Genomic DNA, 27,402 nt, shown 5'->3' with positions numbered 1-27,402 from the left:
AGGATTGAGAAGTACCACATTTATACTGAATGACTGACTGAATGTCAACAAGGCACTATTTTGTTAGAACACTATACTGTTTCTAAGAAGTAAACCAGGGGTCCCCAAACTTTTTACACAGGGGGCCAGTTCACTGTCCCTCAGACCATTGGAGGGCCAGACTATAAAAAAAATTATGAACAAATAAATCCCTATGCACACTGCACATACCTTATTTTAAAGTAAAAAACCAAAACGGGAACAAATACAATATTTAAAATGAAGAACCAGTAAATTTAAATCAACAAACTGACCAGTATTTCAATAGGAACTATGGGCCTGCTTTAGGCTAATGAGATGGTCAATGTGCTCCTCTCACTGACCACCAATGAAAGAGGTGCCCCTTCTGGAAGTATGGCGGGGGCTGGATAAATGGCCTCAGTGGGCCGTAGCTTAGGGACCCCTGAACTAAACTGTAGCCTCAACAGCACACCTAATTAAAAAGCGGTCACCCGAACAATTTTACTGCCTGCCAAAATTTGCTGACTGATCCCACAAATATGAAATATTTTAGTAATATACCACATTGTTTTTAAAAGTAGGTCAAATAAAATTTTTGAGGAACAGAGACAACATGGTCAAATGAAACTGATCAAAAGAACTCAGTTCCTTTCAATATTTTCTGAAAAGTGATGTTAAGACAGGGAGAGAAGGATAGAAAAATAATGGTTAAAGAAAACTTTTCTATGAATCATAAGATGGATTTCAGAAAAATGTCAAAAAATGAACTACTATATGATCCAGCAATTCTACTCCAAGGGGTGTATATCCAAGAGAATTAAAAACATAGGTTCACACAAAAACTTGTACACATATGTTCACAGCAGCATAATAGCCAAAAAGTGGGGAAAAAAATATCAAGCACTTAATGAAGAAACAAAATGTGGTAACAAAATGTGGTATACTAAACAATGGAATACCACACAGCTATAAAAATGAAGTACTGATATGTTATACAATGTTGATGGATCTTGAAAATATCACGCTAAGTGAAGCCAGACAAAATGGCCACATATTGTATGATTTCATTTATATGAAATGTTCAGAATAGTCAGAACTATAGAGAGAAATTAGTATAGTGGTTGCCAAGAACTGGGGTGACAGAATGGAGAGTGACAGCTAATAGGTACAGGGTTTCTTTTTGAGGTGGTGATAAAAACATTCTAAAATTACTATAGATAATAGTGATGGTTATACAACTTAGTGAATATAATAAAAACCACATAATTTTATACCTTAAAAGGCTGAATTATATGGCATGTGAATTATAACTCAGTAAACTATTATCAAAGAAAAATGAAATTTCTATGAGACAGCATGAAACTCATTGCATATAAATTTAAAATAATCAATTAAATGCCTATATGCCAATACCCTGCTAATGAATTATAAATTATAAACTATACAATCTAAAAAGTATATCTACTATTATGTTATAGCTGATCAAAATAAAATCCTACGTTCTGTAGAAGATACTACCTTCAAACAATGGGCAAATAAAATCAGATGTCTCTTTCATCTGCCATAACCTATCTTGAACAAACAAGATTTCTTCTTCCCTTTCTTGTTTTATAAAAAGTGAAACTAATGATTCCTATTCTATTAACAATACAAAGTTATTGTCAGGATAAAATGGGATAATGTAGTATAATTATAGTGGGAAACTCCATTAGAGCAATGGCCGCTAGAGAGAAATGATGTAACTACATAGTAAGGAGTTAGAAGCTGGGCTTGGTCATGATTAGCCCAGTCCTCTTTCCTCCCTCTTCTGCATCTGCCTACCTGCAGAAAGCATAGGTTTTAGACTGTTTGCTGCAAATACTGAGGACTGCTCTGACTAGGTGGATGGCTTTATGAAGAAGCCAGTCTTTTTTTCTGTCAGTTTTATCAGTAGTAAAAAGTTGGTCTTTTCTTCTCAATTATTCTAACTCTTATGTGTCTAACTCCAATTACAAAGGGAACATTTATTAACTTCTTAAGACCTCAACATACATGAAAGTACTTTACAAAACACAGATACAATACAGAGATTAGGTATTACTGTGGAAATATTAATTAATATTCTTTCCTGCTCATCTATGTTTAACATTTAAGCACAAATAATTAAAAATAACAAATTTAAATATTTCATTTTGTTGCTAGTTAAACCATAAAGCAAGATTGTCAGGGCAACCTACATACCTTTGGGTAGTATATTTAATGAAAACCTCGATTGGTCAAATAAAATTACATTTTGAACACAGAATTATGACATTCATTAAATAGAATGGTAGATTTTTTAAAAATCAAATCAGCCTGACCAGGCGGTGGCGCAGTGGATAGAGCATCAGACTGGGATGCGGAGGACCCAGGTTTGAGACCCCGAGGTCGCCACCTTGAGCGCGGGCTCATCTGGTTTGAGCCAAGGTCGCTGGCTCAAGCAAGGGGTTACTTGGTCTGCTGAAGGCCTGTGGTCAAGGCACATATGAGAAAGCAGTCAATGAACAACTAAGGTGTTGCAACACACAGTGAAAAACTAATGATTGGTGCTTCTCATCTCTCCGTTCCTGTCTGTCTGTCCCTATTTATCCCTCTCTCTGACTCTCCCTCTGTCTCTGTAAAACAAACAAACAAACAAACAAAAAATCAAATCATTAACCCATTAAGAGGAGTATAAAGATCAAAAGGTTTAGACTTCTGCCTAAATGATTAGATCAATTGATATTCATAGAAATTATATTTTAAGAGTTATACAATGTTTGAAGAAAAAAATCAGTCTTTATGAAATTTCATGAAAATAGAGAAAGCAGGAAATATGACAGCTCTTTATCATGCAAACTTATTTGAAGATTATTATTCTAATACTTCCTCTTCTAAAAGAGACATGGGAAGTATAGTGCAAAAGGTACTCCTTTCTATAAAATAAAATACTGCCCATGTTTACCTAATTCAGTTTCTCTAAGTCAACTAAAGGTACAAAAATATATATCCTACAAAATAAATGACATCTATAAAAGGAAATGGAAGGAATAATGTCAGTATTCAAGTAAAATCCCCTAATATAAATTTACATCTACTTTCAGCCCTGGCTGGGTGCTCAGTTGGTTAGAGTGTCATTCCAAAATGCCAAGGTTGTGGGTTTGATGGATCACCTTGTGAGGGTTCTACAAACCCACGATGGTAGAAATAGGTGGAACAACATATTAATATTTCTCTTTCTGTCTCGGTTTCTATCCCTTCCTCTTTTATATAAATAAATAAATATTTTAGATCCACTTTCTAAGGTCAAAAAAATCTAAATTACACAACATAAATCTCTTAGGTAGAAGAAACAGTTCTCTAAACAGAATTTTATACTATAACTATAGTCATAACCATCCAGAGGCTATGACTACAATGAAATTAATTGTTCAAACTTGGTATTTCAGCACTGCAATTTAAGTGATCGTGGTGGCAAAATGTCATAGTGGTTAAAAAAAAGCACAGGCTTAGAATTCTCATCTTACTATTCACTAAGCATGTGATCTTGAGGAAGTAATTTAATCTAAGTCTCAGCTTCATCACCTGTGGAATGGAATCCATACATCATGTGATGATGAGGGTTAAGTGATATAATGTCTGTAAAGTGGTTCAGAAAATCCCCAGCATATAGTCAAAGTTCAAATCTTGATAATTTTTATTAGCTGGATATACCTTCCACTGTATGCTGTTGCTTCTTAATGCTTTCCCATCCACCTCAGATACAACCTCCAAAGGAGATAGAGATACCGTATTTTTCGCTCCATAAGACACATTTTTCCCCCAAAAGTGGAGAGGAAAGTGCTGTGTGTCTTATGGAGTGAAAAATACGGTATTTTATTAAATAGTTTAACACACCATTTGGTTCAGAATATTTTTTATTTTTCCTCCTTAAAACTCTAGGTGTGTCTTATGGAGCAAAAAATATGGTACTTATTTTTGATAATGTGGACATACATTATCTTAATGGTGATAATTAACAAATGATAATAATTAAAGATAAAAATTTTCAGAAAATCATGTTTTCTATTTCTTTCATATTTTCTACCACCTTTAGTTGGATATATTTATACTTAATAACATCTTAATGAATAGAAAATGAAGAAATCAATGAACAAACTAATGAAAAAAGGAATAAACAAATAAAGTTGGCAACCATTTCCTAGTTCCTGCTAAAGCAATATGGTCTGAATTATCCAGCACCTATTGGATCTGCCCTTCAGAGAGTGTAGCTATGGTCATACTCAAATTATTAGATCATGTGAGAATTGTATGTGTCCTGCTAAAATTGGAACTCCATCCTAAGAAAATTCAAGTTGGAACATCTTGTGGATTACAGTAAATTCACAATTAAAGTATCCCAATTAGAAAAACTTTAGAACTCAATAAACCATCTATAGATTATTTATTCTGTCCCTACATGAATGTGATAGACTGAACATGGAATCTATGATTTTTAAAAGCAGCCTATTTATAATTGAACATCACCCAAAAATAACCCTAGGAAATACTAATATTAAAACAAGTTTTTCATAATAATGAAAAATAGAGAAACCCATTTGAGCTCTCTTAAGATCAGAAAGATATTTTAGTACTTTCTGTATAAAATTAGGGTGTTTGCTAAGCTAAAGTATGGCTACAATAATTTCTGAGATGAACTGAAAGAAAAAACAAGATTTATAAAGGATAAATAATTCAACAAAACGAAGCTACAATGAAATAACAAAGGCTCTGTAACTGTTCTAAGGGGTAACAGAAAGGTCATAATACCCATAACAACCCAATAGAAAATACAACTGAATGGAGTAGGTTTCCTCTGTTCTTTTGAATTCAGGTATAAATTACAAAGAAAAAATGCCAAAGAAAATTATACTAGATGAAAATCTTGAGTGTTATGTAAAGAAAAAAATTTCTTATTTTTATTTGTAATACTATTCATTAGAGGGAAACCAGAATATATGGTGGGCTGCATTCAACACGATTGAATTTAAATACACAAACATAATTTGCTTTCTATGCCAAGGATAGTAAAATAAAAATTGCACTTCCCATTTCCCAACACTATGCTATAATATTCTAATTTTATTTGTGTGTGTGATGAGACAGAGAGAGACAGAGAGAGGGACAGATAGGGAGAGAGATGAGAAGCATCAATTCTTTGTTGTGGCACTTTAGTTGTTCATTGACTGCTTTTTCATATGTGCCTTGACTGGAGGGCTACAGTAGACATAGGGACCCCTTATTCAAGCCGGTGACCTCGGGGTTTTGAAGCTGGGTCCTCCATGCCCCAGTCCGACACTCTATCCACTGCATCATCATCTGGTCAGGCATACAATATTCTAATTTGTAATCAGAACTCCAAGTACTGTATATTTACAAAGTTCTGCTTACCTTACTGTTTCTTTTCTTTCTTTTTGTTTAATTTTTTAAAAATTTATTATTATTATTATTTTGTATTTTTCTGAAGGAAGAAGAGGGGAGGCAGAGAGACTTCTGCATGCGCTGGACCAGGATCCACCCAGCATATCCACTGGGGGGCATTGCTCTGTTGTAACCGAAACCATTCTAGTGCCTGAGGCAGAGGCCATGGAGCCATCCTCAGCACCCAGGTCAACTTTGCTCCAATGGAGCCTTGGCTGTGGGAAGCATGAATGCATAGTTGCTTTTTGCATGTGCCTTGACCTGGGAAGCCACGGTTTCAAACCAGCAACTTCAGGGCTTCAGGTGGATGCTTTATCTGTGCCACTACATTTCAGGAACATATATCTTTTAACTACTGTTTCATCTTTTCCTTCTTTTTCTTTTCTTTTCTTTTGAAATTAAATTTAATGGGGTGACATTGATCAATATAACTTCTATTTCTTATGTTCACAACACAAAACACAGGATCACAGCAATTTATCACACAATGAAGATGCTGGGAAAATCCTTTGGCTTTGCAATTTACTTCTGGTAAACTATTCAAATGACTTCTTAAATAAGTATAGGATAAAAAAAACTACAAAATGGTACACATTTTTAGAATTTTATTCAAAATCACTCAAACTAGAAAAATCTGACTATAGCTTTTAATGTTTTAAATTTTGCATGATCAAATGGTGGATATGTGAAACATCTGAAATTTAGAGCTGTCTGAAAGAGTAATAGAAAAAGAAGAAAAATAGTCCACATATTTACTATCTCCATATTTTCTTACTTACTACATAAAATCGGAGAAGAGGGTGTTTGCAGTGTCAAAGTAGAGCCATCTTTCCTTGTGATGTTAACTCGAAAAACCAATCTGGCACGAGTGCTTTTTTTCTTGGAACCAGCAATTCCTATTCTGGCTTCAACGTCAGCATTTCTCAATTTCAATATCCCTACGCAGTCCACCCTAAACACAGAAAAAAAATGCATTAAAAGATATTTTTCTATTGTATATAAACTATAATATTCTTAATAAAACCAGTTTCTTTTTTATAGTTACATCTTTATTAATTTTTGAATATGTTATATAATTATAAGGTTCTAATTTCTAACAGCATAAGGGTAAATTCTGAATATTACTAATTCCTAACTTTGTCAGCTTTTCATTTTTAATGGAAAAAACAGTAGAAAAGTAAAATCACTATTTTAAATTCTGAACATAAGTAATGATTTACAAAAGATATTTTCGCTGGGGTTGTTTGTTTTAAAATTTAGCCTCTTTCTTTTGGCAGCTAATTCTGATATAAAAATAGAAGAAATGGTTTTACTTTCAAAAATATTACAAACTGTCCACAAAAGAATGGGACACTATATGTGATTATAGGCCTAATCTAGATTTGAAACCCCGAAATTGCTGGCCTGAGCACAGGCTCATCTGGTTTGAGCAAGGCTCACCAGCTTGGGCCCAGGGTCGCTGGTTTGAGCAAGGGGTCACTCAGTCTGCTGTAGCCCCACGGTCAAGGCACATATGAGAAAGCAATCAATGAACAACTAAAATGCCACAACAAAGAATTGATGCTTCTCATCTCTCTCCCTTCCTGTCTGTCTGTCCCTATCTGTACCTCTCTCTGTCTCTGTCACACAAAAAAAACAACAAAAAACCATGTGATATAGGATAATATTCAATGTTATAGGAAAATGTTAATGATAATTGAAAAGTAGGTTACAAAACAGTGGGTACAATATTATCTCAATTTGATCAGAAAAACGAATGGAAAGATAAATATCAAAATAGTGGTTATTTCTGGGAAGTTGGCTTTTGAGGGGTATGGTTTTAGTCTTTTATTATTATTATTATTATTATTATTGTATTTTTCTGAAGCTGGAAACGGGGAGAGACAGTCAGACAGACTCCTGCATGCGCCCGACCGGGATCCACCTGGCACGCCCACCAGGGGCGACGTTCTGCCCACCAGGGGGCGATGCTCTGCCCCTCCGGGGCGTCGCTCTGCCGCGACCAGAGCCACTCTAGCGCCTGGGGCAGAGGCCAAGGAGCCATCCCCAGCACCTGGGTCATCTTTGCTCCAATGGAGCCTTGGCTGCGGCAGGGAAAGAGAGAGACAGAGAGGAAGGGGGGGGGGGTGGAGAAGCAAATGGGCGCTTCTCCTATGTGCCCTGGCCGGGAATCGAACCCAGGTCCCCCACACGCCAGGCCGACGCTCTACCGCTGAGCCAACCGGCCAGGGCATGATTATTATTTTTTAATTACAGTACTCTGTATTTTCAACTTATAATAATTAGGTACTATATTTATAATCAATTAACTTCCCTTTCTTCTACTATATACATTTTTATAATTTTCAAAAATTTAAAAATAAATCTTTACTATTAAAAACTTTTTCTTTTCCAATTAACCTCTTAGTAATCTATACAAAATGGCTTTCAAAAGGTAACTGAAAACGAACTAGATAAAAATCTTTAGTTATCCAATACAAATAATTACAACACAGGTCTACTCCATATCAAGATATTTGCTGCTGTTATGGTTCAATTTTAGGATTAAAGGTTCTTAACAAAAGACTTAAGAAAAATTTTTTTAAATTTAAATCATTAACATTTCTAATATTTTTCAGGCAATTAAAATGCTTAAGATGAAATATAGTCTTAGGACATAATTCTTTTGTAATATAGGAAAGTAAGAACAGAAGGTAAATTTAGATTAGCAATATGCTTTTTCACATCAAGATGGGTCAGGTCACTATAAATGGTTTCTGTTTAACAGTTTCTAATACAAACACTAAGAAAACAGAATTTAGGAAAGCAAATCAGTTTGTAATTAAAAAAAAATTTAATATATTTGATTTTAGCGAGAGAGGAAGGAAGAGATGAGAGCTTTAAAGGGGGTTAGGGGGAAAGGGGGGGAGGGGAGGATAGGAAGAGGGGGGAGGGGAAGAGGGAAAGGGGAAGAGGAAAAAGGGAGAAAAGAGGGTGAGAGAGAGAAACATGTGCCCTGACCTGAGATCAAAACCACAGCCTTCACAATTTGGGACAATGCTAAGCAACCAAACAATGTGGCCAGGGTTGTAATTTTTATTTTTAATGTTAATATTACTAATCCCAACAAATAAGTCTGTATTATTTTTTTTAAAAGGCAGCATTCCACCTGGCTTTTATTTCCCTGCCTTTCACCACAGGATTTATCTAGCACACGGTGAAAGAATTAATTTAACCCATTATCATTCTGCAATAATCTATTTTTTAATTTGTAATATTTAAAACACTTTCATAAAATACTGAAAATCTTTTCTACATTAAAAACTAATGTTCCTTCCATATAATATAATATATATAATAATATATAATATACTGCTCATAAAACTTAGGGGATATTTCAAAATGAATATGAAGCTATAAAATATCTCCTATATATATAATATGAAAACATTTTTACTAAGTACTTACGCTAGTGTCATGTTGTTGCTTGGCTCAAGGCCAACTTCTATAACAGTAGTGCCTTCAATGTCCACTTCTTTGCAGGGAGTTGTATTTCGCCCAGTTACCCTGCAGGCCTGATAAAATCCATGTGGTTTCACTCGCCCAGAGTCGTTACCCACAAACACTTGCAACACTACTGGCTCATTATGGCCTTCCAGCTGGAGCAAGATAACATGGAGCATAAAACACTAATTAGTCTTTCAAATAATCTAATTGTAAAATCAAACATTTAATGCCAAGCCTTATATTTAAAAGTAGATTACAATAAAAAATAATTTAAATACTCTAGAAAAACAGAAGTAAAATATTTTTATAAGGGAGAGTTGGCTAAATTACTGCAGAAAATCCTAAGTTTAAATTCTGTAATAATCAAATTTTAATACAATTTGAGATTTTTAATGATAAATTATTTTAAATTAATATGTACAAGCAGATGAGAATGAATCAACAGTGCTTTCGGTACTTATAAATTTTTTTTTTTTTCATTTTTCTGAAGCTGGAAACAGGGAGAGACAGTCAGACAGACTCCCGCATGCGCCCGACCGGGATCCACCCGGCACGCCCACCAGGGGCGATGCTCTGCCCACCAGGGGGCGATGCTCTGCCCATCCTGGGCGTCGCCATGTTGCGACCAGAGCCACTCTAGCGCCTGAGGCAGAGGCCACAGAGCCATCCCCAGCGCCCAGGCCATCTTTGCTCCAATGGAGCCTTGGCTGCGGGAGGGGAAGAGAGACAGAGAGGAAAGCACGGCGGAGGGGTGGAGAAGCAAATGGGCGCTTCTCCTGTGTGCCCTGGCTGGGAATCGAACCCGGGTCCTCCTCACACTAGGTCGACGCTCTACCACTGAGCCAACCCGCCAGGGCTCGGTACTTATAAATTTATGGTCTGCCAAAAAAGCATGTAGATAACTCAGAATTCACCACCACCACTAATGAAAAACTGAACCATGTCAGTAACATCATTATCATCATCATTAAAAGAAAGTACATACACTAAATTTTCACTCTTTTACAGCTCTTTGAATAGAAAAGTGCTATATAAAAATAAAAAAATGGAGTTCATTTTCATAGACTAGATGCATACATATATCATGAAATCCTGGACCAAAACAATATGGTCTGAAAAACTGCTAGATTGAACTAGAGTCTATATGGGTCATTATAGGTCTCTAACAAGCCTTCATAAATTAAATTATAACTTGTATGCTAAAGATTAAATAAATAAATATTTAAAACAGCATTTGGGAACAAATGTTTCCAATGCGGACTCTTGAAGGTATATAATTAACCACTGAAGCTGCTAATACAGAATGCAGAAAATCACAAAATACCGGTAACTTGTACAATGTATACCAAAGTGCTTGAAAACTCATACATCTTTTCTATCCCAGTATGGGTGTATATCTGTGAAATGATATCATAATAAGGCAAATAAGCAATCTACTCAGTCAGTCAGCAGAACCTAGAACAGTGTCTGGCACACAGAAATATACAATATTTATTGAATGAAGAATAAACATTTAAGGTCAGTCAATTCACTCCCTCTCACAGTTAGGTAATACCTAACAATACTTCTGACCAGACAAGTACTTATATAAAGCAAAACTTAAAGTCAGAGCAATTAGGTTAAAAATCTTGGCCAAACTACTAAAATGTCTAGTTAGACAAATATTTACAAAAAGCATAACTTAAATTTCTTACTTGCCTGTTACTTCTGAGCTTAGGAGACTGAGGATGAGTCGATTTGGTGAACAGTAGAGGGGTAGAATGATATTGTACATATGACTACTAATCACCCTTACAAATGGTCACGAGTAAATTTTCTGATCTTAGGTTTTTACCATTATTTCACTCAAGTATAAAACAAAAGGCAGTCCAACTAAATATTGTTCAACTAACACACTTACACAAACTGCACTTATCGAGAATCTATCACGTGACAAGTCAAAATCCCTCCACTTGGTATTTTGCAAGGGGTTGGAACATTTGTTAAATATCTTCCACCCATTTTTTTTTAGTTTATCTTCAAAGAGAAATAGTGTTTGTAACAAGGTATACTAGGTGCTAAAATTTAAGCCCTCCTTTTTTCTTTAGCCAAGTTCTAAAAAGATGAAGACTCAGTTGATATCCTAGTTCTTAAACTGAAAATTTATGTTACCTATCAACCCATCCTTTTCTGAGTTGAATAGACCTGATTACATCAGCCATTTCAAAAACCTTATTATCTAAGTCCATAATAATTTCTGAAATATTTCTTTGAATTCACTTTAAAATTTCTGCTTAAATGTAAAGTTTGGGAAGACTCCTATATAGTTGCTATTGACATCAAATATGATATAAGGGGAAGATAATTCCTGATTTCCAGATATTTTTCTTATCAGAACACATTCTCAATATACAGCTAGCAAGTCTACCTTTCTATTTCGGGCAGCTTCTCTTGGTTAAAAACAAAATAATGACTAAGTAAAAAACTGGAGAGAATTCTTCTTATATTGCTAATAAAAGGAAGTACCTTTACTGTAGGAAACCCTTGCTGTGTTCTATCCTTCACTGAGCCACGGCTCCCCTCAGTCAGGTAGCGAGCTCTGTGCTGGGTCTCAGGTTGGATAACAATCTTCAGCTCCTTTCCCTCACTTTTAACAGGATACTGTCCACACAACATAGGGCTTTTCTTTATTCCAGTTCCTTTTTGGTTTTCCAATGTCCTGAGAAGTCAAAGCACAACATGGAAAAAGCATTAAAAAGGGGTTTGTTTTTTAATAAAAGGCATCTAAGATAAAGGAGGAAATAGAATAGGAACTAACAGTAAAAACAAAGGATTATCTAACTGACAAAGTGCAGCCTAAGGGAGGATACATTCCTTAACAAAGTTTATTTTAAATTTATGTAATAAAATTTAACGAATGATGCAAAAATATAAGAAAGTCAGACAGGAAAGACAAAGAATGCATATGTGATAGAAGGAAGAATGCAATACACTGGGAATAACAGGAAAGAATATAGCTAATGGCACTTACAACCTTTCATATTGTACTTCAGTCAAAATAAAAATTTTAAATTACATATATATGTGTTATATAAACTAGAAGATTAACTACCATTATTTTCTAATCAGACTTGCAAAGCAAAAAAATAAAAAAAGTAGGGGTAGCAATAAAGAAATAAAGGGTCTTAAAACAAAACAAAACACAACCAAGGTAAATGTAGAATAATGTTTTGGATATCTTTCTCAGGACACTTTTAAGTGAGAAAATTATGATAAAAAAATCAGTGACTCAATTTTTACAGGGAATTGGTTTTACTCTAAATAATCTTTTTCAGAGCATTTTTATTTGTGATTAAATAATTAAAGCTCTTACATATAAAAATTTTATAATCTGGCCTTTATAGATAGGCAATCTAACTTATTTTTAAAAATTGTGTTTCTAACATTTATTTTGTCATTAATTTTCTGTATGGAATATAGACAAAAAAAATATTTCAGATGGTGGTTAGGACTTCAGGTAAATACAATTAATCTGAAGCATGGAAAATATGTGATAAAAATAAATAGAAAACAATACTGTTAGCTTTAAAATAGGATGAAATTATCCATATACATTATAAAATGGAATCAGGGCCTGTAGACTTTCTATATGACCCTCTCAGTCCTAAGTTTACACTCACGTTAACAATACAGGAGTCAAGAGCTTGACTGTGGACAAAATTTCCTCCAAAACCAAACAGGCCCAGGGAGGAATATTATGACTTCAAACATAGAAGAGCAGTGGTGGCTAAGCAGCCTTGAAACTGGCTCTAATGTTTACCCATCCACCTCTAACAAAGTTGTAGCCTCAAATGATCAATAACAAAAATAGTCCTCTTTCCACTAAGAGTACAATCCATGGTGAAGAAAGGGACAGAAGAATGGAGGAAAGAAGGGATACAAAGGAATGTAGTAAGACTAACTGGGTAAGAGGAAGAGTTTTGAGGGCGAGTAGTGTTCAGTCATCTTCAAATTTCTGAACCTTGCACAATTCTTTAAAGAGCAGATGCTGAAAAAAAAAATGTGTTGATGAAGGCAAATAGGAAGAAGAAAGAGATCAAGAAAGGAAAGCAGAGGAAAAGAGGAGCTTCTATAATAGTAAGATGAGAAAGACTGGATCATAACTGACTAAAGTATGTCAGTAAGTTTGACATAATTAATTTAAAAATTACCTGAATAAGTCATTTAAAAGGCTCTGGAAGAATAAATTCTATAAACAAAAGTATCAAGGTGAAGCTGGAACAATGGGCAACAGATTCTATTTTTCTTTTCATCATTCTGAGTAGAAATGTAAACATTTGCTCTGAATGTAATGTGTAGTCCCTTACTCATGAAATTCTATAACAATATTCTGTTTTTTACTCATTTTAAAATAAAAGCAAGAAATTCACTTAAAAACATCTTCCAAATATGCACTGAAAGGAACTAAAAGGAAATTCACAATATGCTAATAGCAGTTGTACTGAGCGACTAGATTATGGGTTATTTATTTTCTTCTATTTCTGCATTTTTTCAAATATTTGTAATTAATATGTATTAATTTTACAAGAGAAAAGGGAATACTTAAGTTTGAAATATAAGGAAAATATAGCATATCAATTAATTTGTCAAGATACAGTTTTTCTTGATAAAAAAAGATAGTTTTTAATATTTACTTATGCTAGCGAAGCTAATATTTATGAGATCAGTTGATAATGAGTTTTACTATTTCAGTAAAACAAAATATTTCATTTTGAATGAAAACTGTTGAGTTGACAAAGTATACACGTTGTAGCTTAAAAAATAGCACATGTAATTAAACAATTTATGAAATGATACATTAAAAAGACCTTAAAATTATCTTTATTCTCTAGGTTTAAATGTAAAAATGGAATACATATATATATTTAGATCTCTAGACACATAAAACTACTGAAATATCAACTAATTTTTAGTCATTTAAATTACTAATTTTTAAGGTAATTTAAAACGGGTAGCAAAAAAGAAATAAAGGGTCTTAAAACAAAACACAACAAAGGTAAATGTAGAATAATGTTTTGGATATCTTTCTCAGGACACCTTTAAGTAAGAAAATTATAAAAAGATGACAGCTTAAGAAAAACAAGAAGATAGCAGTTTAATTGTATGGATTTTACTTCTAAACAAAATCTAAAAAGAAAATCCACTCTTTTGGCACAGTCTATTCAGAAGTCTTAAAATGCCATTCTAATTCCTTTGTATTGCACATCCTTCTGGTTGTCTATGTAACAAAAAATAATTTTCACTACAAATGCCTAAAATAATTTTCACATCCAGATAACATTTTATCTTAATTTCTAGTACTACCTGGAAGACACATCGGGCTACTGATTCTCAGGACATTTAGTTTAAGAATTTAAGAATGATATGGCTAGGATTGTATAAATACTGAGTAGTTTTTTTAAGAAAATGATAGTTTTTTAATAAACTCTTTTATATAACATTTACAACAAAAATTCTATTTCCATCTTGAAGATCAATAAATTGTACACAACATATTTGAGAGTACCTTTTCTGAAAGTTAGCATTAGACAGATTGTAAGTTTATGGCACATTAGATTTAAGGCTTCATACCTTATCTCTTAAAACACTTCTAAATATTTTTCATGTTTCTAACATTTCTTGTTGAAGAATTTAGGACTCTAACTTGAAAGCCTCTTAATAATTGTCTTCAAAGGCCTATTTTCCTATATATTTACGTATGGTTTTATCCTTTCCTTGATATAGTTTTAAAAATTCAAAACTTAAACTTTTTCCATCATTTCCATGTGCTAGAGTCAAATATTTTTCATTACCTAAGAAGCTGGACATTTCTTCTCCTGCTTGATGAGTTTCTGTTCCATGAATTATTTCATGAGAGATTTTTTCTTGACAAATGTTATTATATTTTCCCTGGGTAACCTCAAATCATTTCTAAGATATATCTAGCATACAAAAGCAGAAGCAGAACAGATGTAGGTCAAGATATCTCTTTATTTTTTCAAGATCTAATTGTCTTTATTAAGCATTTCATGAATGGGGCAGCATCCATTCTAGCTACTAGAAGGGATGCTCTAAGATACTGCTTTAATTGCAACTACAAACCATGTATGTTGTAATTAATATGTATTAATTTGCTTTTTCTTTGAAATGTAACATTTATTTCAGTATAAAAATAAAAGTCTCAGCCCTGGCCTGTTGTCTCAGTGGATACAGCATCAGCCCAGTGTGTGGGTCCTGGGTTCAATCCCAGTTAGGGCACACATGGGAAGCAACCATCTGCTTCTATTCCCGTCCCTCTCCTTCTTCCCTCTCTCTTCCCCTCTCACAGCTAGTGGCTCAATTGGTTCGTTGGACCCAGACAGGAGTTGCTGGGTGGATCCCGGGTGGGGCACTTGCAGGAGTCTATCTATCTCCACTCCTCTCACTTGAAAATAAAAGGAAAAAATATCTTTTCTGGAACTTAAAAAAATCTTTCTCCATTAAAGCCCAAATTAACACATATCTGTATTTAATGATAAATGTACATGAGCCTTTTAATTCTGTGCTACTATGTTTCAGAGCATTATTGTATATAGATCACAGCATAAATATGTTCTAGAATGCTTAAATATGTTAATGGCAACATTTAAGAAAGACTATATACCTTGTTTTCTTTTAGAAAATTTTCTAATCTGGACTTTGTAAAAAAAAAAGCAGTTAAGCCCTGGCCGGTTGGCTCAGCGGTAGAGCGTCGACCTAGCGTGCGGAGGACCCGGGTTCGATTCCCGGCCAGGGCACATAGGAGAAGCGCCCATTTGCTTCTCCACCCCTCCGCCGCGCTTTCCTCTCTGTCTCTCTCTTCCCCTCCCGCAGCCGAGGCTCCATTGGAGCAAAGATGGCCCGGGCGCTGGGCATGGCTCTGTGGCCTCTGCCTCAGGCGCTAGAGTGGCTCTGGTCGCAATATGGCGACGCCCAGGATGGGCAGAGCATCGCCCCCTGGGGGGCAGAGCACCGCCCCTGGTGGGCGTGCCGGGTGGATCCCGGTCGGGTGCATGCGGGAGTCTGTCTGACTCTCTCTCCCTGTTTCCAGCTTCAGAAAAATGAGAAGAAAAAAAAAAAAAAAAAAAGCAGTTAAATGTATATTTTCACTTAACTGTATCACCCTAAAGGAGTTTTAAATAAGAGTGAAGAATAAAGTAACAGAGTAATTATTAATTAAATGGTAGGTATTACTTTTAAAATATACTGAGAGAATTAAGGATAAGTTTAATATACAATAAAAATACTCTCTATACTACTCAATTAGATTTTTAACTTAAGAGATATCAATGATGTTGTCAAGTAATAAACCAATCAAAAGCTTCTCTATCAGTTCAGATTTTTAACTTAAAAGATATCAATAATGTCATCAAGTAGTAAACCAATCAAAAGCTTCTCTATCAGTTTTTGTGACAACCTGAAATTGTAGATTCTGGGGCAAATAAAAGATCCCCCAAAATATCTCTTAAATCCAGTGTGTTAAATTTTATCCAATTATGTTGAATATATTATAGGAAACTCTAATTAAAAAGTCTAGCAATTAATAATTACAAGTACTAAAAGAATTAAAAAGTTAAAAAGAAATCATAGTATTCTGTACTATATAGCAGTGAATATTATGTAATATAGTTATAGAAATATACTTAGTGAATGCTGTGAACTGGCATAAATGAATAAAAACTCAAACATGTACTATGATCCTGTTCTATCATTCTTCAAATACATAACCCAGGATCACAGAAAATTAATGTTTATGTAGTTTTTCGAAATCCCAAATCAGCACAATGTATCAAAAAAGTTTAAAATAAATATATAAACCTAATAATGAAAATTTAGCCATCACTTACTTTTTTCCTATTTCCAAGAACTGCAAGAAAAATAAAGTCTAAAATCTTCACAAGAAATAGATTGAGCCACATAGAGAGACAATGTGAAAGAGAATACAAACTAGCCCTTCGTGAATGTTTTGAGTTGTTTTAGCTACAGCCATTAATGAGTTATTTTTATGAATAAATATATTCTTAAATTCTTTTAAAATATAAATCTATTTGAAATTTAAATTATTTCAAAACAGATTATTTTATTTTATACTACTTAATCATGCCCATAAGATACCTATTGCTAATATCTACTGATATTTTATTTTTTTCTCTAGTGAAACTTGCTAATTTTAAGTTAAAGTTTTCAGGTATTTCAATGACAAAATTAGTATCTCTGCTTTATATGCAAACTGGAGCTGAGGAATTTAGAAAAGTGGGGAATGATTTTTTTGTTTGTTTTGCATAATGGTGATAGAACTTAAAAAAAATGTGAATACCAACCCATTTCCTGCTTTTGAGTTGCCTTTGTTGTCCGTGGTAAGCTGAGAAAGCACATAGTGAGGTGCTTTGGCACTGTCGGCATCAAATATATCCATATTAGATTCTTCACAATCTCGTCGTTTGACCCCCGGCCTCTGCTTTGGATTTCGTTTTCGTGATTTACGAGGTACCTCAGTGTTATCATTGTAGGAACTGGTGCTCATGTTACTGAAGTTGGAGGGGGAATCCTCCATCCACATACTGCAGCTCTGCTCAGATTCCAATCCACACCCCTCATCCTGGCAGGACATCCGACTGTTATCCAGCAAGTCCTCAGGTGGTGGTGAGATGTACAAGACTGTGTGCCTCTTCGGTGTTGATGGATGCTGCTGAACTGTGTTACTTGTTAACTGCTTTTCACTTACCCCTCTGTTACTTACCCCCAAGGCTGAGGAGCAGCTCTCCACTTGCATAGCCTTGCTGTCGGTGACTGAGGTAGAATAAATGGTAGGGCTGGAAGAGGTGGTAAAGGAGCTGCAAGCACCGCCCATGGAGGAAGAGGAGGGAGCTGAAGAAGCATCTGCAGTGTACAATTTAAGAGTAAATACACTATACATGTTTTCACCTATGCTGGCTAGCAGTCCCATTGAAAATGTGATTTGTAAACTGATTGTTTTTCCCCAAAATGAATAGTTGGAATTTGGTTAAGTTTTGTAATATAAATGCTTCAAGCAATACAAGGCCTAAGAAATGCATTTTTTTTAAATGCCCAAATGGCATTAATATACTTGTGCTATCATTGATAGATTTTTTTAAAATCTAATTTAATGTTTTAAGCTGTAAAGCAAGAATAAAACTTTTATTGCCTCAGCTGGATGTTGTTGAATTTTAATAATTTAAAATAATAAAGAAAACCCCAATATAAAACATATGCTTGCGGTCCACATTCAATGCCAATTAAGTAATTTATTATAGAATTTGAAAAGTGGGACTGTGCTTAGCCACAAAATATTAAAATAAGTTTCTAACCTATGAAGCAGAGAACTACAGGTCATTTTTAATGCAGACACTCCCTGCTTCAGAGGCAAATCCTGGAATAAAAATATGAGAAAATAAATGAGAAAAGAGCTGCTGATTATTCCAGATACCAATTATAAAATGAGAAATAAAGAGAAAAAAATATATAATCAACTGAATTGGAGGCAAAATGAAACTGGTACCATCACTATGATCTAGAAGAATAAAAGTGCAAAGGGTTTGATTTGGAACATGCTGGGCTGAAGAAGATAAGCTAGTTAACCACTGAGGGTCTCCAGAAGTTGGAAGTGGCAGTTCAAGACCATAATTTCTAAAATAAACAAATCCATCCTAAATGGCAGAATGAAAGCAAAATGTGGACTGATTATTGGATGAATTTCTCATACAAAGTACTTGATTACACAGTAAGCAACTGGTTACTACAGTCCATTTCCTCTCTCTTTAAACGGCCTGATTGATTTAAACTATTAAAGTAATTTTCTAATATGAGTAATAGTAAATTTTATTGGCTGGAATCTAACAACAAAGAATTAAGTGAGAAAAATCTCTGGAGATCACCAGAACTGGTTTCTATAAAAAGCTTTTTTATAAAACAATTTATCTATTATGCTTAGCAAAAAAAAGATTTAAGTAGATCTTTATAAAATGTGTGACAACTGGGAGAACAGCTCATTGAAAAATACTACTACTTTAAATTCTTAACAGCATAACTTCAGAGGCATACTTATAATGTTAAAGTTGGACGTTGTCAGTCCTAAAATTTTACAAATACCATTTTATCTTGTAGAAGATATAGAAAAATTTATAATCACACATACAAAAATAGGCAATGTGACAAATAAAACATGTTTAAATCTAAAATTAATTTTTAACTACAGTGAAGTATGCCACTGTTTTAAAGTGGTATGATTAATCTTAAATTTGTGATATACAGGCCCTGGCCAGTTGGCTCAATGGATAGAGCGTTGGCCTGGCATATGGACATCCCAGGTTCCATTCTCGGTGAGAGCACATATCTGGATGGAGAAAAAGCCTTTTGCTTCTCTCTCCCACTCTCTCCCCACTTCTCCTCTTCCTCTTCCCACAGCCAGTGCCTGGTTGGAGCATGTGCCCAGCCACTGAGGTTAAGCTCGGTTGGTCTGAGCATCAGCCTCAGGCACTGAGGATAGCTCCATTGATTTGAGTACCAGCCGCAAGAGGGGGCCTGGTGGATCCCAGCTGGAGCACATGTGGGAGTCTGTTTCCCTATTTCCCCTCCTCTTACTTAAAAAAAAATTGTGATATACAGTTATTGGAATTGTAACATTCTTATCAATTATGATATAAAGAGTTAAATGTAAGAATGCTAATGTTTAGATAATTGAAAGCCAAGTGCCAAAGATCTATTTTTAAAGTAAAAACATATACCAAAACACTTAAATCAATTGAAAGAACTAAGTTCACACATAATTTTTCATTACTTTTGAAGCTAAAGAGCATAATAATTAATATTAGCATCAATAATGTGATCTATATAATGCCACATGGAGAGATTATTCCCAACTACCATAAGTCAAAGAACCTAGAGCAATTAGATGATACCAGTTCCATTTTCCAGTTTGTATTCTTGTCAAATTCAGTAGCTGAAATTGGAAAATTCAGTCACTTTAAACTGCATTCCAATTTAAAGAAAAATTTATCAATTTTGTATCATGCATTAATGCAATGTTTTTTTAGTAAATAAATATTTTAAAAGATTTGTAAAAACTATAAAATCTAGATGCTAACGTCAGTGACAGTTTAGGAGCTGATTTGTAGCCACTTTGGGTTTAAATAATTTTTTTCCTTGTTTTTTGAAAAAGACAAAAGAATTCATTTTAGAAAAAATAGAAAAGGTATTATGTTTAACATTCCTCCATCTGTTCCAACTATTGGCAAAAATGAAACTAAATTTGTATGTGTTATGAGCCTGTGTTCTTCATTTTCAGAAAAATACAAGTATGCAGCATGCAATATTTGCAGTGGAACACACAAAGCATGCAGCATGAATGTTGCGAACTTGTATTTCTATAAACAGCTTTCTCCCAACCACGCTTTTTGAATCTAAGTACCATGCACATGAAGATGCAGAATATGAACATCGCAGGGATCCCTGTCCTTGACAGATGGAAAGTACAGGTGAAAAGCAATTATGAACTCAAAAGCAAGTTATGTGGTGTTTATAAATTTAATCTGCAAGATATAACCTAGCATTGCTCTTTTAGGTATGCTATATGAGTTTATCTTGCAAATCTTAACAAAACAATCATGGTTATAAAACCCAATTGATACAATCATACATAAATGTCTGTTCCAGGACAGGTATGCCAAACTGTGATCTCATACCCTACATAAATTAAAATATTCTATATATTTTCCTTGGACACCTAACACACAATTTTTATATTTTACCTGTAGTTTCCTGGATAAAGTTATTAAATAAAAAAGTTCATTAGCACAGAACTATAAAACTGAAAACATAAATTTTGTCAGAAGACAGCAATAGCAAACATCCTCTAACTTAAAAATAGTGTGACTTTCTAAAAAGCCTACCTCAGTTTAACCCTAAATTACAAAGATTCTATGCATGTTAAGACTTCAACAAATAAGACAATTTTTAAAACTAGAAAACTCTTTACCACAATATAATTGTTGCTCTGATGATGATTATATTATTATATAAAATCTTTCACATAAAAATGTTACATTCTGGTTAGCAAGACATCACCTAAGTGCCAGGTGAGGTGGTGGAGGATAAAAACTATGAGCCCCTTGAGAGCATATACAGTCATCTTCCTCATCTTAGACCCTCCTAACACCTGACATAGTGCCTTGTATGTTATTTGTAATTAACTTATGGGAGGCCAATATTTGATATGGGTGCTGGGTTATATTAAATTTAAATTGGCAAATAAATGTACCAATGTGTTCATAATGAACACATTAGGTTTATTTTTTAAAAAAGATTTACTAATCAAATTACTTAGACTATATATTATTATAATAGCATTATCTGGAAATAGGGAAAGGTTTAGGAGTAACTTAGGAGTTTAAAGGTAACTGTTTGCTATTTCTACAAAAAGTGCTCTAATAAGTTTCTTTCTTGAAACTATAAGTTACATACTTGAGCACTAATCAATAAATTTACCAAGAATAAAATATCTTTATTATTCTCTACAAAAATTAAATGCATAAAATTACATCAAGAACATATTCGATTTTTAAATACTAGTTTGTCGTATCTAAGTATTCCCGGAAAAGCACTAAAAAACATTCCTGGAAATATTATAAATGTATTTAAGGTCACTATATCATTAAATATCAAGAAACAACTTAGCTGACATTCTATATAACAAAAATGCTAATGTGTATTTACATATCCTCATCTACATATGCTTTATTTGTTAAGTTCTTAAACAAAATATGCTAACTACCTCTACTCACTTATTTTGAATTTGAGTCTCCATTTTTATCTATTAGAAATGTAGAGACTATGTTTAATTGCTGCATATTAAAATACAAAAACTACCCCATAAAAATGTTTTAGTAGCTGCTTTTATTTTCTCAATGAGCAGAGTAGTTGTAATGTATTTTATAATTTTATTTGTTCTTTAAATTCCTTACCAATCCTTCATAAAGATGGAAGTTTTTCTTAAATATTTTCTTGAACTTATTCTTTCACCTAAGTAATATGTGAACAAATTTTTGATTTTTTAAATGAAAAAGTTATCTTTGAACCTAGAAGAATTTTATTTCCCCACAGCAAACTAAAGGGAAAACGAATAGACCATTTCTATAATTTACTAATGTAAATTTATAATCTCAAAAGAATAGACTAATTCTAAAATTCATAAATAAAAGGAAATGTCATATTTATAGTTTTTAATAATTAATTTCATTATTAAGAACAGCCAATTACTAGCTAAAAAGCCAGTTATAATGGTGAACTTAATTTGGATACACGGCTTCTTTTAAGAAGATGGTATTATTATGTTTATTATGAATATTCAAAGTAGTTGAAATAAAAAGAATGACAGATAATATTTACATGGATAAACCAGGATTTGCAAGTACTATTAATTTCATTAGAATAATGAAAATGGATTTTTAAATGGCACCATATATGAAAACCCGTACAGATTTTATATTCTCACTTAAACTATAGTATTTTTAAAATGAAGAACTATTAGTTCTAGATTTGTGAACTAGAAGTTATTTTAATTACTCTATCATATTAGTGTTAAAATACCATAAAAGATCATACTTTATATGGAGCTAACCAAACCTTTTTATAGAAAGCTTTAAAATTAGAAACATTCTTTAAAGTCCTCAGAAGAAGCAAATACCTTTTACTGACTTAAACTATATGACAGAAATTACATTTAACTAAGCTTCCAAGATAAAAATGTGTTCCCATTTAAATAAACACATATATTTTATAGCTTTTCAACATTGGTGCAAAAATCAGTTGAGTTTCCTGAGAAAGCCATTAAAACAAAAGCCATAAAATTTTGCAATGTGCTAAGTGAACCAATAGTGGAACGGAAAAGGAGCAAACTACAAACTGCTCAGAAAATGATCATAAAAAAACAAATAGGATGTTTACAAACAATTTCTGGTCTAAAACTGTTCAACCTTAGTTATTGTTTTTAAGTATTTCATTTTTCTTATTGGTAACAATAACTTCAAATCTAAATATCTTGTCTGATAAAAGTCACTGGATACAGGATATGTTTTCACATCAAAGAAGCAAGATATTGAGAGAAAAAAATTATAAGGCCAACATTCATGTTGCCAAGGGATTGAAAATCTAGGACACACAAAGTGGCTGCAAACCTGCTTTGTCAACACCTTACATGCCAACCTTCATTTTCTACTTTTCTTCTTTTTCTTACATAATTAATGTAAAGTTTAAAACTTTACCAAAAGTTTTAGTTTCAATCAGTATCAATCCACTATTTTAAAGTAAAAAGTAAATAAATAAATAAGGGAAGGAAAGAAGGAAGAAAGAAGGAAAGAAAGAAAGAAAAAGAAAAAAAGACTTATGAAGAAGTCTGAAAACCGACCCTGGGTGAGATTGGATGGGTTAAGTGTCTCTGGCACTATTTGTCTTCACTATTGACAGACACTGTCACACAACCCACCACACGATGCCTGTCTCTGAATGGCGAAGCTAGAATGCAAGTTAAGTGTATTAATAGAAAAAACAACTAGCATCCCAGCATATAAAATAAGCAATCCAGATTATTTTATTAAAAAAAACAAAACCCCCAAAAAACAAAAATTGCAGGGTTGATCAATTTATTTATATGTTTAAAACAGTTTCAACTTCCCATTTGTACTTTTCCCACCCAACATACTTTTACATGCTACAATAAGCAATGTTTTAAAACAAATGTTAAAAAATTAAATTATTCATACCCAAATAAATGCAAATGGGGAAATTTCTTATCCAAAATATTTGTAACCTCATATTCACCAAACTGTTCTTCTGTTTACTAATGCAATCTAATCCATAAACCAGAATGTTCTCTCACACAGGTGTTTTGAGGCTGTATGTACCCTTATCCAGATTCCCTTAAAGAATGGAAGGAGATACACTCAAACAGTACAAAATATTTATATTTTAGCAGCAAAAGAATCTTTTCATTTCTCAGACCAACATCCACATACCTCCTCATCTCCCCTCAAAAAATTTACCAGTTTACACTTTCAAAATAGATATGCTACTGTATATATCTAATTTAAAAGTTTGTTACTGATTTATTGGAGACCATCTTTTTCTTCCCCAGTCCATCAAATTGCCAGTCAGGGTTTTAATACTACCCAATAATTACTCTCCCATTTTTAAGCTAAATTCTCCTAACAAAATTATTTTTAGTTTGTCAATGTGCTATTAAATATATTCACAGAATATATTAAAGAATGTTTCCTGAAAAATGCTTACAAAATTTAGAACAATATTTTAAATATATCATTTGTTCTATTCAACCCTAAGTATAAAAATACAATGTAAAATATATACTAGGTACACATTACAGAATATGGTTTTTAAATCCCCTCCTACTAGAAAAAAAAGATGCTTTCTATCATCTAGTGATTTAATTGCTACAGGGTAACATCAGTACAGACACCACTGGGTGAAAAGACTAACGCCTAGAAAGACTACTCTACCTCAAATAATTTAAACACAAAAGATCAGTGGAGAATTTGTGAACAGTTTTAAATGCTATAGAGGCAGATAATATAATAATGTGCTTATTCATTCAGAAACTGAATAAATCACAATATTTATAAATTTATGTAAATAACTATACTAGCTGATAACTAAATTTATTACACTGTTAAAGACCCCAGGAAGTACAAGTTTTATCTATCTATCTATCTATTTATTTATTTATTTTTAATTGTATTTTACCAAAGTTAGAAGAGGGGAGGCAATCAGACTCTCACATGCGCCTGACCAGGATCCACTGGGCATGCCCAACAGGGGGTGATGCTCTTCTCATCTGGCTGGAGCCATTTTAGCACCTGAGGTGGAGGCCATGGAGCCGTCCTCAGCACCCAGGCCAATTTTGCTCCAATGGAGCCTTGGCTGCGGGAGGGGAAGAGAGAGAGAGGAAGGAGAGGGGGAAGGGTGGAGAAGCAGATGGGTGCTTCTCCTGTGTGCCCTGATCAGGAATCGAACCTGTGATTTCCACACACTGGGCCAATGCTCTACCACTGAGCCAACCAGCCAGGGCCACAAGTTGTTTTTAAAAAGGACAATTTTTGTACCACTTGAAAGGTAATGTTACTTTAAGACAAAACAAAGATTATCACTATATTAATAACTTAAAGAAAAACTGGAGAGAAAAAGTTCTGAGGGTTGCTATTTGAAGATCACTTCAATGCTTTATCATATATTTTAAAAGTTTATAAATAATAAAGGTATTCCTGCCAACACTAGTTCTTTTTTATTTTCCCTTAAGTGAGAATCAGGGAGGCAGAGAGACAGACTCCTGCATGTGCCCCAGCCGGGATCCACCCGGCAATCTCTCTATGGGGCGATGCTCTGCCCATCTGAAGCTTGCTCTGTTGCTCAGCAACCAAGCTACTTTAGTGCCTAAGGTGAGGTCATGGAACTATCCTCAGTGCCTGGGGCCAACTTGTTATACCTGAGCCAGTGGGAGGAGAAGAGAGAGATACGAAGAGAGAAAGGAGAAGGGAAAGAGTGGAGAAACAGATGGTCACTTCTTCTGTGTGCCCTGACCAAGAATCGAACCCGGGACATCCACACTCCAGGCCAACACTCTACTGTTGAGCCAACCAGCCAGGGCCCTGCCAACACTAGTTCAATGCCTTCACACTTCTTTTTTTAGAGATGACCAAAAAGGAAAAGAAAATAGTATCTGTATTATTAAAATCTTCTAATTTCATTGACCAATCAGGTTTTACATCTGGGTCTGGATTAGAGTATATGTTAAATACAATTATAGACAAAATAAATTGTCTAGGCAAAAAAACAGAAGTCATAAATTGCTCTACCAGAAGTTCTGATAACTGATCATGCAAATTTATCATTTCATTACAAAAAAAAAAGTGGGAAGAAGATTCTAGGAAGAACTCTTAGTCAACTTTATAGAATCATCCCTTTGGGAATTGTCTGTTCTATGAGTCAGCCTCTATCAATGTTCCTTTACATACAAGGGTTCCCATTGAGAGAGTGTCAATGTAAAAGAGTAAGTCACAAAATAAATATCAAGGTCCCTGTGTGTAGCTATATCTTAACTGATATGCAAAACTTCAAAATAAGATAAAAAAAAAGATTGGGTGAGAATGGTCAGAAAGAAGCAAAATAAGGTTAAAAAACTTATTTTTATATAAATAAGATCTATTTTTTTAAATGTTATTAACAAATAAAAGGAGAAACATATAGGAGGAAGGCTAATATTTAATGAATGACAGCTAATTGTCAGGTAATATTAAGTATTTTATATATTGATGTTTATAGTAACGTTAAGGAAAAGTTGATATTATTGTCTAGTTACAGGAGTAGTATTATTAGAAATTTATTTAACTTCCATAAGATTGTCTATGTGATAGAAATGCTATGATAGTAATCAGATTCAAAGTAGGTCTTTATGATTCCAAAGCTCATGCTAATTTTATTATATTTCATCTGTTTAAAAAATAAATAGAAATAAAAATAAATAAATAAATAAATAGAAATAAAACTATAATATGTGTGAACGTATGTTTGAGCTACATTGTGGCCATATGGGCCTGGCATGTTGCAGTGGTTCCTCATTCATTTTCTTTTCTTTTTTAAAATTTTCCTGTTGATTTTTGAGAGAAAGAGGAAGGGGGGGAGCATAAACTCACCTTTCTACTTAGTTAGGCAATCACCACTCATAGGTGCCCTAAAGATCAACCCACTACCTTGGTGTGCAAGAATGATGCTTTATCAACTGAGCCACCTGGCCAGGGCTCTCATTCATTTTCTAATTTAATTAATTGATAATAGCTTGTTGTGAAGGAGTGAAATGGGAAGAATAAATTTTATGTCAATGAGCTAAATAAATACTGCCAATGAATACATACTTGTATTTATGGGTAAAAAACTGATGTATCCTTACTTATGCAAAAAAAAAAAAATTCACCTAGTATCTAACATATGCTATATGCCATATCTTTCTTACTGGGCATTTTGACTATTTTAATCAGCTGCCACTTCATGTTTATTAAATTATGAAATATTTAAAACTAAACACCAATATACCCTCTGTTCATATTTAACAAATACTAACATTTTACTATGCATAGCTTTATTTTTATGAGAAAAAAATGTCACAGGAATAGGTAAAGTCTTTTGTATCCCACTCTAATGTATTCCCCTCACTCCTGTCCCAGCTCGAGTGTTATTTATACAACTTTATTAGTCTTATTTATACAACTAATTGTTATAAAACAATTAGTTATGGCAGGCAGCGATTTTCAACTAGAGGGCTGCAAGAACTTTTAAAACATGGAATACCTATTTATTCAGGGGAACTGATACCTGTTCCCTTAGATTGTCAAATAAAAA

The 27,402-nt window shown here is 33.6% G+C and overlaps 1 protein-coding gene across 6 annotated transcripts in view; it reads right to left on the bottom strand.

Moving 5' to 3' along the window:
• NFAT5 (nuclear factor of activated T cells 5) overlaps positions 1 to 27,402 on the bottom strand; it is a 118,199-nt gene that overhangs the window by 29,526 nt on the left and 61,271 nt on the right. For 4 of the 6 annotated variants that reach the window (XM_066348121.1, XM_066348122.1, XM_066348123.1 and 1 more), the window contains 4 exons: positions 17,301 to 17,859; positions 11,449 to 11,641; positions 8,905 to 9,095; positions 6,237 to 6,409 (listed from right to left, as the gene is read on the bottom strand). In XM_066348121.1, the coding sequence (XP_066204218.1) occupies positions 6,237 to 6,409; positions 8,905 to 9,095; positions 11,449 to 11,641; positions 17,301 to 17,859 (1,116 nt within the window). Of the gene's footprint in view, positions 1 to 6,236; positions 6,410 to 8,904; positions 9,096 to 11,448; positions 11,642 to 17,300; positions 17,860 to 18,308; positions 18,371 to 23,401; positions 23,478 to 27,402 lie in introns of those variants that run through there. The other 2 variants (XM_066348126.1, XM_066348125.1) reach the window with 2 other exon arrangements.

Source organism: Saccopteryx leptura, chromosome 9 (assembly GCF_036850995.1).
Source record: "Saccopteryx leptura isolate mSacLep1 chromosome 9, mSacLep1_pri_phased_curated, whole genome shotgun sequence".
Classification (NCBI taxonomy): domain Eukaryota; kingdom Metazoa; phylum Chordata; class Mammalia; order Chiroptera; family Emballonuridae; genus Saccopteryx; species Saccopteryx leptura.
Note: the sequence above shows the minus strand (reverse complement) of the source record. Positions and strands in the feature narration are given on the sequence as shown.